Source organism: Jaculus jaculus, chromosome 11, assembly GCF_020740685.1.
Source record: "Jaculus jaculus isolate mJacJac1 chromosome 11, mJacJac1.mat.Y.cur, whole genome shotgun sequence".
Taxonomy (NCBI): domain Eukaryota; kingdom Metazoa; phylum Chordata; class Mammalia; order Rodentia; family Dipodidae; genus Jaculus; species Jaculus jaculus.
In genome coordinates this window covers 112844343-112861417 of record NC_059112.1, presented here as the reverse complement: position 1 = coordinate 112861417, position 17075 = coordinate 112844343, and the positions used below count along the sequence as shown (strand labels likewise).

At 43.7% G+C, this 17075-nt stretch overlaps 1 protein-coding gene across 4 annotated transcripts in view; it reads right to left on the bottom strand.

Annotated features, from left to right (window-relative positions):
• The window catches only part of Luc7l (LUC7 like), a 36894-nt gene extending 29616 nt beyond the window's left edge, over positions 1-7278 (bottom strand). For 2 of the 4 annotated variants that reach the window (XM_004652110.2, XM_004652111.2), the window contains exons 1-3: positions 7127-7278; positions 5174-5268; positions 1649-1747 (exon numbers count right to left, since the gene is read on the bottom strand). In XM_004652110.2, the coding sequence (XP_004652167.1) occupies positions 1649-1747; positions 5174-5268; positions 7127-7187 (255 nt within the window). In that variant the 5' untranslated portion in view covers positions 7188-7278. Of the gene's footprint in view, positions 1-1648; positions 1748-5173; positions 5269-6267; positions 6339-6628; positions 6778-7126 lie in introns of those variants that run through there. The other 2 variants (XM_045130170.1, XM_045130169.1) reach the window with 2 other exon arrangements.
• Between the last annotated feature and the right edge of the window lie 9797 nt (positions 7279-17075).

The following is a 17075-nucleotide window of genomic DNA, read 5'->3' as shown; positions in this document are numbered from 1 at the left end:
AGAATCATAATGAAACATCTGGAAGACATAAGGAGAGAGTGGCTTCCTCCACTCCTCAAGAACGTCTGTCTTCTGGGGCTGGAGAGATGGCTTAGCGGTTAAGCACTTGCCTGTGAAGTCTAAGGACCCCGGTTCGAGGCTCGATTCCCCAGGACCCACATTAGCCAGATGCACAAGGGGGCATAGGCATCTGGAGTTCGTTTGCAGTGGCTAGAGGCCCTGGTGCGCCCATTCTTTCTCTCTATCTGCCTCTTTCTCTGTCTGTTGCTCGCAAAGGAAGGAAGGAAGAAAGAAAGAAAGACAGCCAGCCAGCCTGCCTGCCTGCCGGCAAGGTTACTAAGAAATCAAGCTGGAGCTGAGCTGAAAACCTCCTTCCTATGAACCAGCTGACAGAAAGCTGGAAAAAACAATGCTGCATGTAGCTCTATGGAGAAGTCACCAACAGTGCTAACAGTGGACACTACAAGCCTTAAATTTGGCTAGCCAGGCCAAATGACCCAATGGGTACAATAGTGGCACGTCTGTTATGGGGAAAACCAACCACTCTCTAATTGAACTACAGGCCCATTCAACAGGAGGGAATACACACCTGGTACTGAAAACCTAATCAAAAGCCTATAGGAGAGATCATGAGCCCTAGAATTGTAACGCCTGCTCTTGTCTGGCTAAATGCATATATTATGCTCACCAAACTGCCCTGTATCTTTCTTTCTTTCCCTCCCTCCTTCCTTTCTTTCTTTTTCTTTCTTTAGAGGTAGGGTTTCACTTTAGCCCAGGCTAACCTGGAGTTCACTATGTAGTCTTTCACTGAAATCAAATTCCAGGCGCTTGCACCAGCTGGTGGGCATATGCGACCTTATGTATGTCTCACCTTTGTGCATGTGTCTTACATGGGATCTGGAGAATGGAACATGGGTCCTTAGGCTTCACAGGCAAGTGCTTAACCACTAAGCTCTACTCTCACTTTTGGTTAGAGAAGCTTCTCTTTTCAGATGGCAGTGATCAGTAGAATGACTCAAAAGGCACCATAGTGCTGAGGAGATGTTGACAGAGGAGTGTTCAGCATTGAAACATCTCTATAATACCTTCCAAGGCTCAGGGTCCATTGTGAAGAGGTGGTGGAGAGAATGTGAGAGACCAAGGAAGAGTAGGACTGCCTACAATACAATCGTTCAGGCACAAACTGGCCACAATATCTATGACCTCACAGTGCCTAGAACTACCTTCACAAGACCATCATAACAGGAGGAAAAGATAATGACATCAAAATAAAAGAGTAGGGCTAGAGAATGGCTAATCAGTTAAGGTACTAGCCTGCCAAACGTAAGGGCCCAGGTTCCATTTCCCAGGACCCATGTAAACCAGATGCACAAGATGGCACATGCATCTGGAGTTTATCTGCAGTGGCTGGAGGCCCTGGTGTGCCCATTCTTTTTTTTTTCTCTTTTTCCCTCCCTCCCTTTTTCTCTCTCTCATGTAAGTAAATAAAAATAAACATTTTTTTAAAGAGAGAGACTAATTGAAAGAGAGAGGGGATATGACAGACCAGATTTGTGAAGGGGAAAGTGGGGAAGAGGATGGAATTGTTGTCTGCAATTATGGATATTGTCAATTAAGAAGTTTCAAAAAAAAAAAAAAAAAAACTTACATCCAATTCAAAAAACAGGTCTCTTTCTTTACTGGCAATTTCATAATCCGCTCGGAGGGCCAAATCATGGATTTTGGTACATTCTCCTAGATCCATGCGCTGTGGGAAACAAAAAATTTACACATAAATACCTATCCATTTTAGAAAGCATGAAATTAATATAATTTTGTATCTCAACTGTTACCAAAATAAGCAATGTAGCTTGTTGGATACTAAAACCCTAATAAGAAAATTAAGAAATAAGGTCAGGCCAGGTGTGGTGGGACATGCCTTTAATCTCAGCACTTGGGAGGCAGAGATAGGAGGATCACCAGGAATTCTAGGCCAGCCTGAGACTGCATAGTATCAGCCTGTGCTAGAGTGAAACCCTACCTCAAAAAAAAAAAAAAAAAAAAGGCCAGAGAAATGGATTAGCAATTAATTAAGTACCTGCCTGCAAAGCCACGCCAAAGAACCCAGGTTCTATTCCCTAGGACCCATGTAAGCCAGATGCACAAGGTGTTACACAAGTCTGGAGCTCCTTTGCAGTGGCTAAAGGCCCTGGCCCTACTGTTCTATTTGCCTCCCCCCACCCACTCAAGAGTTTGCAAGTCTGCACCACTGAGCATCTTCCCATTTGTGAGCAGATATCAGGTAAAGGGAGTGCAGAGCTCGCATGGGGAGTCAGGTAGGCAGCCTGGGTGGAAGATGGTGGGAGAAAAAAAAAAAAAAAAACAAGGCCGGGAGTGATGGCGCACAACTTTAATCCCAGCACTCGGGATGCAGAAGTAGGAGGATCGCCATGAGTTCGAGGCCATCTTGAGAGTACATAGCGAGTACCAGGTCAGACTGGACTAGAGTGAGACCCTACCTCCAAAAACCAAAAATAAATAATTAATTAATTAAAAGGGGGAAAAAAAACAAGCCAGGCGAGTGGTGCATACCTTTAATCCCAGCACTACTCGGGAGGCAGAGGTAGGAGGATTGCCATGAGTTCGAGGCCACCCTGAGACTACAGTGAATGCCAGGTCAGCCTAGACCAGAATGAGACCCTACCTCAAACCCTCCCCACCAAAAAAAAAAAAAAAAAAACAAAAACAGCTGAGTATGGTAGTATAGGCCTTTAGTCCCAGCACTATGGAATCAGAGGTCTTGTGAGTTTGAGGACAGTCTGGGCCAAAGTAAAACCCTACCTTAAAAAAAAAAAACAAAAATAACAATAATAAATAAGTAAATTTAAATTTAAAAAGTTTGGGGCCAAGTATGGCAGAGGTAGAAGGAACACCATGGGTTCGAGGGCAGTCTGAGACTATGTAGTGAATTCCAGGTCAGCCTAGGCTAGAGCAATACCCTACCTTGACAAAGGGGGGAAAAACAAAACAGCAAACAAAAGCAAAATTAGATTAAATGATGGAGAATGATCTGCCCTGTTTAAATCACTTGTAAAAGTGCAAAGTACTCTACAAACTGACTTCAATTTAAAGCTTCACAGTCCTGTTGAGGGATATAAAAGTAAACCAGATTCTGAATGTATGCACCAGAGAACATTTTACGGTGAATTTTTCATGGCTTTTATTATTGTTTGGGGAGTGGGATGTGCATCATCTGAAGAACAGACATTTCAAACTAACACTTCTTTCTCCCCTCCCTCCGGTAGTGTCTCACTCTAACCCAGGCTGACCAGAGCTCTGTTGTTCCAGGCTGGCCTTCAACTCAACATTGATCCTCCTACCTCTGCCTCCAGAGTGCTGGGATTAAAGGCGTGTGCCACCACCCCTGGTTCAAACTGACATTTCTGACAGCATATATGATTTTTTTTCCCCCCTGTATCACTAGGCTAGTTTCATATTTACAGCAATCCTCCTACCTGTTGTGTGCATGTGCATTTGTGTGTGCACATGTATACACACATGTTCTGGAGTCATTATTCCATTTCCTTTTGAGATCTCTGATTCTGACCTGAAACTCACCAAAATTAAGCAGAATAGCTGGCCTCAGAGCCTCAAGAATCCACCAGTATTCACCTCCCCAGTAATGGGATTATAGGCTTACAGTAATACACCCCGCATCTATGTGGGTACTGGAAGTTTTAACACAGGTACTCATGCTTGTGAGGTAAATTTTCTAGTCTCTAAACGTAACCTGGTTTTGAATACAGTCAGCAATAGTATTTTTCTCTTGTGCGCTTGGAGTCTAGTCATTGGGACACCGATTCTTTTTTTTTTTTTTTTTTAAATTTATACATGTGTAAATGGGCATACCAGGGGCTCTTGCAATTTTACATGGGTGGCTGGAAAACTGAAGTCTAGGCAGCACACTTTGCAACAACCACTTTTTACTGCTGAGCCATCTCCCTAGCCCCTATAGTGATTTTTTTTTTTTTTTTTTTTTTTTTGGTTTTTCTAGGTAAGGTCTCACTCTAGTCCAGGCTGACCTGGAATTAACTCTGTAGTCTCAGGGTGGCCTCGAACTCATGGTGATCCTCCTACCTTTGCCTCCCAGAGTGCTGGGATTAAAGGTATGTGCCACCACGCCCGGCCCTATACTGATTTCTTGACAGGGTTACAAAATTGTAAGTTATCTCCAACTGATTTTGAAGAATTGAAACATTGGAGGGAGGAAATACACCTATTAAAGCAAAAGTTTAGCATACATGGAACTTGAAATCAAGCAAACAAACCCACCCAAATCTTTTTTTTTTTTAATTTATTTATTTTGGTTTTTTGAGGTAGGGTCTCACTCTGGTCCAGGCTGACCTGGAATTAACTCTGTAGTCTCAGGGTGGCCTGGAACTCACGGCGATCCTCCTACCTCTGCCTCCCGAGTGCTGGGGATTAAAGGCGTGCGCCACCACGCCCGGCTTCCCACCCAAATCTATAAACTGACCTAAAGCACAATTTTTGCTAGAATTTGTACTACTTAGCAGAATGCTTCATAGAACAAAATTCCACCAAGCAACCTACAATTTGAAAAGCAACGGATTTTACATGTTAAAGTGGAATTCAATTAGAAAAACCTTCACTGGCCAAACATGGTGGCCCTTGCCTTTAATTCCAGAGTCTTATGTAAGAGGATTGCTGTAAGTTTGAGTCCAGCCTGAGACTACACAGCACATTCTAGGTCTGCCTGGGATAAAGCAAGACCCTACCTGAAAAAAAAAAAGGGGAGGGGTGCTGGAGAGATGGCTTAGCAGTTAAGGCATTTGCCTGCAAAGTCAAAGGACCTCAGTTTGACTCCCCAGGACCCACATAAGCCAGATGAACTAGGTGGTGCATGCACCTGGAGTTCATGTGCAGTGGCTGGAGGTCCTGGCGTGTCCATTCTCTCCCTCTCTCTCTTTCCCTCTCTCAAAAAAGAGGGAAAAAAAATGGTGTGGTGGCGCAAGTCTTTAATCTCAGCACTTGGGAGGCAAAGGTAGGAGGATAGCCATGAGTTCAAGACCACCCTGAGACTACATAGTGAATCCAAATATCTCATTAACTTCCAAAAATTCATCTACTGTCCCAGGCACCCTGAATGTCCCATTAAGTTCTCCAATGTACCTACCGTCCCAGCCAGGATATCATGGGGGCAGCAGTCCAGAAGGTGACTCTTGCAGACACGGTCATCTGTAAACTTGACCCTCTGTCTGGTTTCATCTCCTGAAATTTATTTGTGGTTTTTAAATAGGAAAGCATTATAATGTTAACCACAAAAGGTTATCTCGCACAATTCACCTGGGATTTGCAGACTATCATTCCTGTGTTCTCCCCATCACATACACTGAAAAAGCTCATCTAAAGACATTTACAACTACAATGTGGAATACAGGTTTTTCAGGCTAAGTATTTCATGAAGAATCACACTTAATGATATCTGACTGTCATTGTGCCTAAGTCAAGGAGTCAGAAATAAAGAAATAAAACGCTGACCACCAAAAAGCCATTAGCCCAACATATGTATGTAGGCAATGAATGAGACACCAAAACCCATGTAATCAGAGTGCCATGAATCACCACGTATGACTTATAGCTGGGAATTTCCACCAACCAATGTCATTTATCTTTTTGTTATAGTCGAATACACAGGCAGTGCGTTGCCCAAAATTACATGAAGAAAGTTTTCAAATTCCATCATTGACTGTTAAATATCTAGACCTTCTTCTTCTCCTTCTTCTTCTTCTTCTTATCCCCCTTTCATCCCCACCCTTAAAAAAGAAAGCTGGCACCTGGGAGTCACTTTTAACAATACCAGAGAAAGCAAAAAGGAACTAGGTTAGTCAATACACACTGTGAGCTCCAACACATACTGTACCCATCTGCAATCTTCAAGAACTCAGCTGCAGAATTTTATGCCCGCTGTTGAAAAGTTTTAAAGGAAAAGTTTTCTTGCCCACACCTGCAGTAAGGAAGTGAGGGGGAATGATACATAAAAGTAAAGGCAAAGTGGTATGTGACAAAGTTTAAGGCTAATCTGTGTATAGGACACAGAGCTGTGTCATAGTCAAGGAGGAATATATTTTAGGATTTGCAAGCATCCAGGATTAATGTAGTGTCTTTTTATTGAAAATGTTTTCTTTCTAAACTACACTTTTAAAGTTACTTGTGAAAAAGAGCAAACACTTTTTTGTTATAACAGCTTAGAAATTGGTTGTGACTCACGGCTCGATGAACATGAGGCTTTTCTGCAACTCCCTTGCAGATTGATGTAGGCAGGCAAAGATACACTGAACCTTTATAAATAAAATAGAGGGGCCACAATTGTTCAGTTTGTATGAAATAAAAATATGGGAATCAATTCAAAAGCAACTCAACATACAAAGAAAGCTAAAAGCACTTATTCACCATGAAATGAAGTGCAAAGAATCTGCACAACCCTGCGAATGTGCCAGTGTGAAATTACAACTTCATTACTTCAGGAGAAAAGAACACGAACCACAGCAGGTATCTAGCTTTGCAAGGATGCAACTGCTTTCTCTTGAAAACACCATGATCTTGCACTCCTCCCTACAGAACCACCTACCTAACGACTGCCAAGCGCTGGCTAAACAGATGCTGTCCTGTGTGGTTTGGGGGCAGGGGGCTGGAAAAGTACACGGCGGGAACCCACGTTAGAAAAGCTCGATTAACCGCTCCCCTTGAAAGCGAAAGGTACAGGAACGCCCCGGTAGAGAGCCGGGGTCACTTCTCCCCCGAGGAATCTCAGAGGAATTTCGGTTGCCAGCGTCCCGAGCCCAGGCGGACTCCAGCCCAGGGCCGACGCTCCGGTGCGCTGAGGGGCGCAGGGCCGCGAGAACGTCGCCACAGCCCCTTCGATGGCGGGACTCGGAGAGAGAGCTCGCCCCAGGCCGGCCTCTCAAGCGAGGAGAGTGAGACAAAGGCCCGGCACCCCGGGTCGGCGCGCGGACTGAGAGGGGAGCGGCGCAGGCGCAGGCGCAAAGAGTGGCGGCTCCAGTCTCAGGCAGCTCAGCGGCCTCGCCTCCCGCCCCATCCCAGTTCCTGGCCAGTCGCCCAGACTCACCGTCCCGAGCTGTGCCCATGAGCTGGTCCAGCAGGGCCCGCATCTGAGCCTGGGCGGACATGGTAAACAGTAAGGGTGACCGCGAAGATCCTCTCAACGCGGCAGCAGCGGCGGTGACGAAGGTTCCTCTGGTCTGCCAGAGCCCGCTCGGCACTTTCCCGCCGCGGGGGACGCCGGGAGGAAATACGTCTGGCGTTGGCGCGCTGCCTGTCGGGAAATGTAGTGCAGGGTGGGCAAGGTTGCGCAATTTTCCAAGGGACCGGCACAAAACTCCAGCCTTGATTTACTATTTGAACTCCAAGGGACTAGATTAATAGGTCAGCACGCATGAGGACCTGAGTTCAATGCCTAGTACCTACTTTGAAAAGAATAATTGGGAGACTGGAGAGATGGCTTAGATTGCCTGCAGTGCCAAAGGACCCAGCTTCAATTCCCCTGGACCCACGTAAGGCAGGTGCACGAGGTGGCGCATGCGTCTGAAATTCCTTGGCACGCCCATATTCATCTCTCTCTGTCTCTCTCCTTACAAATAAATAAATTAAAATATTAAATAATAATAATAATTAGTAAATAGCCGAGTGTGGTGGTGCAAGCCTTTAATCCCCGCCCTCAGGAGGCAGAGGTAGGAAGATTGCTGTGAGTTTGAGGTCAGCCTGGGACTAGTAGCATGGGCTGGAATGAGACCCTACCTGGAAAAAACAAAAAAAATAAAATAAAATAAGAAAAGCTCAAAGTCGGGTGTGGCACTGGGGAGGCAGAGGTAGGAGGATCTCCTTGAGTTTGAGGCCACCGTGAGACTACATAGCGAGTTCCAGATCAGCCTGGGCCAGTGTGAAACCCAATCTTGAAAAACCGAAAAGAAAGAAAAGCTTCCATGTGGACCTGGTACGTTTTTTGTGAAGTGATCCCTGAGGAGACTCTAGCATGTGACATGACCAACAACAGCCCAAGACAGAAAACAATTATCATAGTAATTTGAAGGTTGTGGGCGGGATGGTTTTGTGGTGCAGTTTATTTTATTTTTTGTTTTGTTTTGTTTATTCAAGGTAGGGTCTTACTCTAGCTCAGGCTGATCTACAATTCAGTATGTAGTCTCAAGGCGGCCTTGAACTCAGGCATTCCTCTGCCTCCCCAGTGCTGGGAAAAGGCGTGCACCACCACACCCGGCTTTGTGGTGCAGTTTAAGAGGAACACACACCCTTCAGTAAACTAAGGAAAGCCTGTTGTGAACAACAGGGTTCATCAATAAGGCAGTCAATCAATTAAACAAGACACATCTGCACAGTTGGAAATGAAAAAGTAAGATACAATTGATGTGTGTTCCAGTAATGGACAGGTGTCTACTAAAAAGGCAAACTTCTATGTTACTCCAGAATTTGGTTATCAATCAAGTACACACTCTTGGGTCTTGCTCTAGCCTAGGCTGACCTGTAATTCACTATGTAGTCTCAGACTGGCCTTGAATTCATAGCAATCCTACCTCTGCTTAACCAAGTGCTGGGATTAAAGACATGCACCACCACACCCAGCTGTTTTTCATTTCATATTTTACTTATTTGTAAGCAGAGGAAGATAGAAGAAAAAGAGAATTGGCTTGCTGGGGCCTTCAGCCACTACAATGAATTCCAGATACATGCATTGCTTTGTGCATCTGCCTTTTGTGTGTACTGGTGAATCAAACCTAGGACATTAGGCTTTGCGGGCCTTAACTGCTGAGCCATCTTTCCTGCCCAAGATTTTTCTTTTTTCGAGGTAGGGTCTCACTCTAGCCCAGCCTGACCTGGAATTCACGTTGGACTCTCAGGGTAGCCTTAAACTCAGGGCAATCCTCCTACCTCTGCCTCCCAAGTGTCGGGATAAAAGGCTTGCACCACCAAGCCCAGCAAATATTTTTATTTATTTATTTGCAAGCAAAGAGAAATAAGAGAAGAGAAACAGAGAGAATTGGCACACCAGGGCCACCAGCCCTTGCAAACAAACTCTAGATGTGTGCACCACTTTGTGCATCTGGCTTGACAAGAGTACTGGGGAAACAAACCTGGGTCCTTAGGGTTTTAAGGCGTCTTAAGCACTGAACCATCTCTCCAGCCCAAGAATACTTTATTTGTTTGTTTGTTTGTTTGTTTGGTTTAGTTTTTGAGGTAGGATCTCACTCTAGCCCAGGCTGACCAATTCACCATATAGTCTTATGGTGACCTCAAACTCACAGCAATCGATCCTTCTACGCCTGCCTCCCACCACAGTCAGCTCTTTTTTGTTGTTGTTCTTTTTTTTTTCTTCTAAGTAGAATCTGGCTCTGTAGCCCAGGCTGACCTGGAATTCACTATGTAGTCTTAGGGTGGCCTTAAACTTATGGTGATCCTCCCTGGGATTAAAGGCATGTGCCATCATGCCCAGCTTCCAGCTCTTTTTTACATATTTTAATTTTCTTCATTTATTAGAGAGAGGGGGAGGGGAAAAGACAGAGAAACAAAGAATGGGCACACCAGAGCCACTAGCCACTACAAATGAACTCCAGACATATGTGCCACCATGTGCAGCTGGTTTACACAGGTACTGGGGAGTTGAACCTGGGTCCTTAGGCTTCACAGGCAAGCACACCTTAACCTCTAAGCAATTTCTCCAGCCCCCCGCCCCCCGCCGCCACATGCTTTTTTTTGTTCACTAGACAAAGAAAGAGAATCCCTCATATATTTCACCAATTACAGCAAGGGCCCTATTGCTGGACTTTTTTTTTTTTTTTTTTTTTTTGAGGTAGGGACTCACTTCTGGTCCAGGCTGACCTGGAATTAACTATATAGTCTCAGGGTGGCCTCGAACTCTCGACAATCCTCCCACCTCTGCCTCCCAAGTGCTGGGATTAAAGGAATGAGCCACCACACCCAGCATTTTCTCAACTTTTTTTAAAATTTTTATTAACATTTTCCATGATTATAAAATATATCCCATGGTAATTCCCTCCCTCCCCACCCCCACACTTTCCCATTTGAAATTCCATTCTCCATCATATTACCTCCCCATTACAATCATTGTAATTACATATATACAATATCAACCTATTAAGTATCCTCCTCCCTTCCTTTCTCTACCCTTTATGTCTCCTTTTTACCTTACTGGCCTCTGCTACTAAGTACTTTCATTCTCACGCAGAAGCCCAATCATCTGTAGCTAGGATCCACATCTGAGAGAGAACATGTGGCGCTTGGCTTTCTGGGCCTGGGTTACCTCACTTACTATAATACTTTCCAGGTCCATCCATTTTTCTGCAAATTTCATAACTTCATTTTTCTTTACCGCTGAGTAGAACTCCATTGTATAAATGTGCCACATCTTCATTATCCACTCATCTGTTGAGGGATATCTAGGCTGGTTCCATTTCCCAGCTATTATAAATTGAGCAGCAATAAACATGGTTGAGCATGTACTTCTAAGGAAATGAGATGAGTCCTTCAGATATATGCCTAGGAGTGCTATAGCTGGGTCATATGGCAGATCAATGTTTAGCTGTTTTAGGAACCTCCACACTGTTTTCCACAATGGCTGGACCAAATTGCATTCCCACCAGCAGTGTAGAAGGGTTCCTTTTTTTCCACATCCCCGCCAACATTTATGATCATTTGTTTTCATGATGGTGGCCAATCTGACAGGAGTGAGATGGAATCTCAATGTAGTTTTAATCTGCATTTCCCTGATGACTAGTGACGTAGAACATTTTTTTAGATGCTTATATGCCATTCGTATTTCTTCCTTTGAGAACTCTCTATTTAGCTCCATAGCCCATTTTTTGATTGGTTTGTTTGGTTCCTTATTATTTAACTTTTTGAGTTCTTTGTATATCCTAGATATTAATCCTCTATCAGATATATAGCTGGCGAAGATTTTTTTCCCATTCTGTAGGTTGCCTCTTTGCTTTTTTCGCTGTGTCCTTTGCAGTGCAAAATCTTTGTAATTTCATGAGGTCCCAGTGATTAATCTGTGGTTTTATTGCCTGAGCAATTGGGGTTGTATTCAGAAAGTCTTTGCCAAGACCAATATGTTGAAGGGTTTCCCCTACTTTTTCCTCTAGCAGTTTCAGAGTTTCAGGTCTGATCTTAAGGTCTTTAATCCATTTGGACTTAATTCTTGTGCATGGCGAGAGAGAAGAATCTATTTTCATCCTTCTGCAGATATATATCCAGTTTTCCCAACACCATTTGCTGAAGAGGCTGTCTCTTCTCCACTGAGTCTTTTTGGCATTTTTATCGAATATCAGGTGGCTATAGCTACTTGGGCTTACATCTGGGTCCTCTATTCTGTTCCACTGATCTACATGTCTGTTTTTGTGCCAGTACCATGCTGTTTTTGTTACTATGGCTCTGTAGTATAGGTTAAAATCAGGTATGGTGATACCACCAGCCTCATTTTTGTTGCTCAGTATTATTTTAGATATTCGAGGTTTTTCGTGATTCCAAATAAATTTTTGGATTGTTTTTTCTATTTCCATGAAGAAAGCCTTTGGAATTCATTTTCTCAATTTTTAACATCTCCCATGATTATAAAAAATATTCCATGGTAATACCCTCCCTCCCCCCCCCCCACTTTCCCCTTTGAAATTCCATTCTCCATTATATCCCCTCCCCATCTCAATTAGTATCTCTTTTATTTTGATGTCATGATCTTTTCCTCCTCTGCTGATGGTCTTGTGTAGTTAGTGTCAGGCACTATGAGGTCATGGATATCCAGGCCATTTTATGTCTGGAGGGAGCATGTTGTAAGAAGTCCTACCCTTCCTCTGGCTCTTACATTCTTTCCGCCACCTCTTCCACAATAGACCCTGAGCCTTGGAAGGTGTGATCGAGATGTTACTCAGTACTCCAGTCACTCCTTTCCAGCACTGATACCTTCTGAGTTGTCCCAAGGTAACTGCCATCTGAAAAAGAAGATTCTCTACCAAGAGTGAGAGTAGCATTAATATAAGGGTATGAATTTTAAGAGAAGTGCTTACTGGGCAGTTTGATAAGCATAATATACACATTTAGCCAGACATCAGCAGATGTTACACCCCTAGGGCTCATGACTACCCCTGTTTTAAGTTTTGAGTATCAGGGATGTATTCCCTTCCATGGAGCAGGCCTCCAGTCCAGTTAGAGGGTTTCCACCATGATAGACATGGCACTATTGCACCTGTTGGCTCATTTGGCCTGGCTGGCCAATTATAAGGCTTGCAGTGTCCATTGTTGAGTATCTTCACTGGTGGCATCTCTTTCTCCCAATGAACTGCATGTAGAATGGCTTCTTCCACCTTTCCCTCAGTTGGTCTACATGGAGGAGGTTATCAGCTCATTCCAGCAGGATTTCTCAGTGACCTTGCAGCCCACATATGTGGAGTCTTCAGCAATACGGTCTTACCATGTATTCCTGGTGGGAAACCAAGGGCCTCGGCAATGGCCTATAATGTTTTGGGGACATCAGGGACCTCCCTGGCCAACAACTTACTGGAAGGTATCCCATCCCTGGCACTGAAAATTTTCTAGCAACGATCTACAGCTCCTGAGTATTCCATTGTCCCAAACCAGAGGATACCATATGATTTATTTATATCCTCTTAGATTTTGATTAGCCCTCCCTCCACCTTTCCTTTACTCAATCTCTTCTCCTAACCTCACTTTGGGCCTTTTCATCCCCATTAATCTATTTTTCTACTTACATATATACAATACCATCCTATTAAGTGCTGGACATTTTCTGAATACAAGTTAAATAAACAAGAACTGGAAGGGCAAGACTTAGGCCTTTACAAGTTTTATTGAACCAACATACAATTTTCTTTGCCAGTATCTTCAAATAACCAGCCTGTTTGCAAAGCTCAAAACATTTCTTTTCTTTTTTTTCCCAAAGTAGGGTCTTCTGCTAGTTCAGGCTGACCTGGAATTCACTATGTAGTCTCAGAGTGGCCTCAAACTCTCAAATCCTCCTACCTCAGCCTCCTGAGTACTGGGATAAAATCATGCTCCACCACGCCCCCAGCTCAAAACATTTCTTTATTTTACACTAACTCAGTGGTGCATATTGTACCTTTTTGTTGTTGTTTTTTTTAAAAAACATTTTTTGTTCAATTTTAATTTATTTATTTGAGAGTGACAGAGAAAGAAGCAGAGGGGCGGGGGAGAATGGGCGTGCCAGGGCTTCCAGCCACTGCAAACAAACTCCAGACACATGCGCCCCCTTGTGCATCGGGCTAACGTGGGTCCTGAGGAATCGAGCCTTGAACCGGGGTCCTTAGGCTTCACAGGCAAGCGCTTAGCCGCTAAGCCATCTCTCCAGCCCATTGTTATATTTTGGTTAACATTAAATGAAGATGGTGATAGGAGACAGAAATTAGCTAGGCAGCAGGGTAACAGAACCATAAAGTGATTTTTTTGTTGTTTATTTTTATTTCTTAATTTGAGAGCGACAGACAGAGAGAAAAAGAGGAGGAGGAGAGAGAGAGAGAGACAGAGATAGAGAGAGGAGAGTGGGCGCACCAGGACTTCTAGCCACTGCAAACGAACTCCAGACGCATGCACCTCCTTGTGCATCTGGCCAATGTGGGTCCTGGGCAATTGAACTGGGGTCCTTAGGCTTCACAGGCAAGCGCTTAATCACTAAGCCATCTCTCCAGCCCAAAAGTGATTTTTTTTTTCCTTGACCAGATGCAGAAAATGTCACTAAGCTTGCAGAAACCTGGATGTCACACCCTCCAGGAAAGATTTCTAGACTAAGCTTGCACCCTTTCTAAAGGACAGAAACTCTGATCCTTACCTAAGATTACTAGAAAAGCTGTAAAATCTGGTCTTTGTCTGTAGTAACCTCTAAACCTGGTCCTCCTCAGGTAGCCACTTCCCATTAAAAAAAAAAAAAAAAAAAAAAGCCGGGCGTGGTGGCGCATGCCTTTAATCCCAGTACTTGGGAGGCAGAGGTAGGAGGAGTACCATGAGTTCGAGGCCACCCTGAGACTACATAGTGAATTCCAGGTCAGCCTGAGCTAGAGCGAGACACTACCTTGGAAAACCAAAAAAAAGGTCTATATCTGGGCTGGAGAGATTGCTTAGTGGTTAAGGCACTGTGAAGCCTAAGGACCCAGGCTCAGTTCCCCAGTACCTACATAACCCAGATGCACAATGTGGCAAATGGGTCTGGACTTCATTTGTAGTAGCTACAGGCCCTGGCACACCCATCTCTGTCTGTCTCTCTTCTCTCTCTCTCTGACTGCAAATAAGTAAATAATAAATAAAATAAAATAAACAAACAAACCTAGATCTGAGTCTTGGGGTGGGCTTTTCAAACCTCCTCTCACCTCCCTGGGCAAGACTTCCATCTTCCTTTACTTATGTTCTAAGCTTAAGGACCCTGTGATAGTTTGAATGTGTGTCCCTCGTTAGATTCAGATTTTTTTAAATACATTTAATTTATTTGAGAGAAAGAATGGGCACACCAGGGCCTCTAGCCACTGCAAACAAATTCCAGATGCATGTGCCCCCTTGTGCTTCTGTCCTGGAAAACTGAACTGAGAAGCCTTTGGCTTTGCAGGCAAATGCCTTTAACCATTAAGCCATCTCTCCAGCCCTAGACTCAGATGTTTTAGTATAAAGCTTGGCTTTCCAACTGCCTGGCTGGAAAAGGTGTTACTATGGGTGGATCCTGGGGTCTAGCCCTAAGGTATATTTGGGGTTAGATCTGAATTCTCAGCTCATAAGTGTACATAGCAATCTGAGCTCTGCCTGGGTCCCTGCTATTTGCTGCCCATTTGTATTTGGTTGTGGTGCTGGCTGTTTGATGGTATCTCTCTGCTTGTGAAGGGGCTCAGTCTCTTCTGCCATTATGAAACTTTCCCTGGACTTGTAAACCTGAAATAAATCCCTTCCTCCCATAAACTGAGTCTGTTTGGAGGTTCATCCCAGCAATGTGGAGCTGAATACAACATCCCCTGTATTTCTTTTTTCCCCCTAAAGTTTTAAGCTAAAATAAAATCTTTCTGGGGCTACAGAGAACGCTTAGCATTTAAGTCACGTGCCTGTGAAGTCTAAGGATACAGGTTCAATTTCCCAGTACTCATATAAACAGATGCACAAGGTGGTGCATGTATCTGGAGTTTATCTGCAGTGGCTAGAGGCCCTGTTGTATCCATTCTCTATTTGCCTCTCTCTCTTGCTTTCTCAAACAAATAAAATATTAAAAAAAAAACTCTCTGAACCTTATTCTATGGTCCATGAATATCATTCTTTGAATTCATAGGATAAAGGTCTGGGAACACCCCAAATTATCAGTGCACCAGTGTACAAGGAACTCAAAATTCCTGTGTCAGCTGGCATGGTGGCACACACCTCTAATCCCAGCACTTGGGAGGCAGAGGTAGGAGGATCACCAAGAGTTCGAGGCCACACTGAAACTACATAGTGAATTCCAGGTCAGCATGAGCTAGATTAAGACCCTACCTCGAAAAACCAAAAAAATAAAAAAATTCTGTATCAATATTATAGGGAAAAGTACTGATTCTGTGAAAATAACCCTTCTCTATTAGTGGCATGCTCATTCAGCACTTGTCTTTATAATTCAGTGTTATTTTGCTCTCATTGCTTTAACAACAATAACAAAAAAAGCACAACATGAGCTGGGCATGGTGGTGTGCACCTTTAATCCCAGAACTCACTTGGGAGACAGAGGTAGGAAGATTGCCATAAATTCAAGGCCACCCTGAGACTACATAGTGAATTCCAGATCAGCCTGGGTTAGAATGAGACCCTCCTTTGAAAAACCAAAAACAAAAACATGGGTGGTGTGTGTGGTGGTGCATATCTTTAATCACCTTTAATCCTAGTACTAGAGAAATGGGGGACAGAAGTAAGTGATCCACATGAGTTTGAGACCATCATGAGGCTACATAATGATTCCATGTCAGCTTAGGCTAGAGTAAGACCCTACCTCAAAAAACAACAACAAAAATCTTTACATACTGAAAATGGAGTTTTGGGGTTTCTTACCAATATATCAATATGCCAACACACCAATAAATTTAGGATATCCTGGATTCTTCTCATGATTTTTTTTTTTCAAGGTAGGTTCTTTCTGGTCCAGGCTGACCTGGAATTAACTATGTAGTCTCAGGGTGGCCTTGAATTCATGGAAATTCTCTTACCTCTGCCTCCTGGGTGCTGGGATTAAAGGTGTGTGCCACCACACATTTGGCTTCTTATGAATTTAAAGAATTAAAATCCATATACCTAAGGATAAGGTTCAGAGAGACTTTATTATATTAAGAGGAAAAAAAAAATAGAGAGCTCCTACCGTGGAAGACATGAGGGGGTGAGTCCATGTGGCAGTAGGGGTCACCCCACATGATGGGTTGAGATATGTGGGGGCTTACCAGAGCAGGGGCCTGGAAGTTCAAGAGAGGTGAAAAGCCAAAAAGAGAGAGAGAACTGCCCACCTGGTAATCATCTATAATTTTTTTCTTCCTTTAATTTATAGTAATCCACTTGTATCTGTCTTCCAAGAGCTGAGATTAAAATCATGCAACAACACGCTAGGCCTATTTCTAATTCTATTGTGATGGGCCTTACCCTCAGACTTAGGTGAATCTGAGAGATAGCTGAATGGGCCGAACTCAGGGACTGGCTCAGGAAGAGGCCAGTCATGAGTAAGTAACCAGAACATCAGGATCAGATTTAAGCCTTAATTTTAGGAAAGGGGAATTCCTTCCCAGGAAGGAACTCAGGTTGTTATGGAAAACAGATCTTAGGACTGGAGAGATGGCATAGTGGCCATGGTGCTTTCCTGCAAAGCATAATGACCGCAGTTCAATTCTTCAGTACCCATGTAAGCAGATGCACAGTGGTCCATACATCATTTGCAGGGGCTACAGGCCCTGGCTTTCTCTACTTGAAAATAAATAAAATTTTAAAAAAAATCAGTAAGAAACACTTGGACTGGC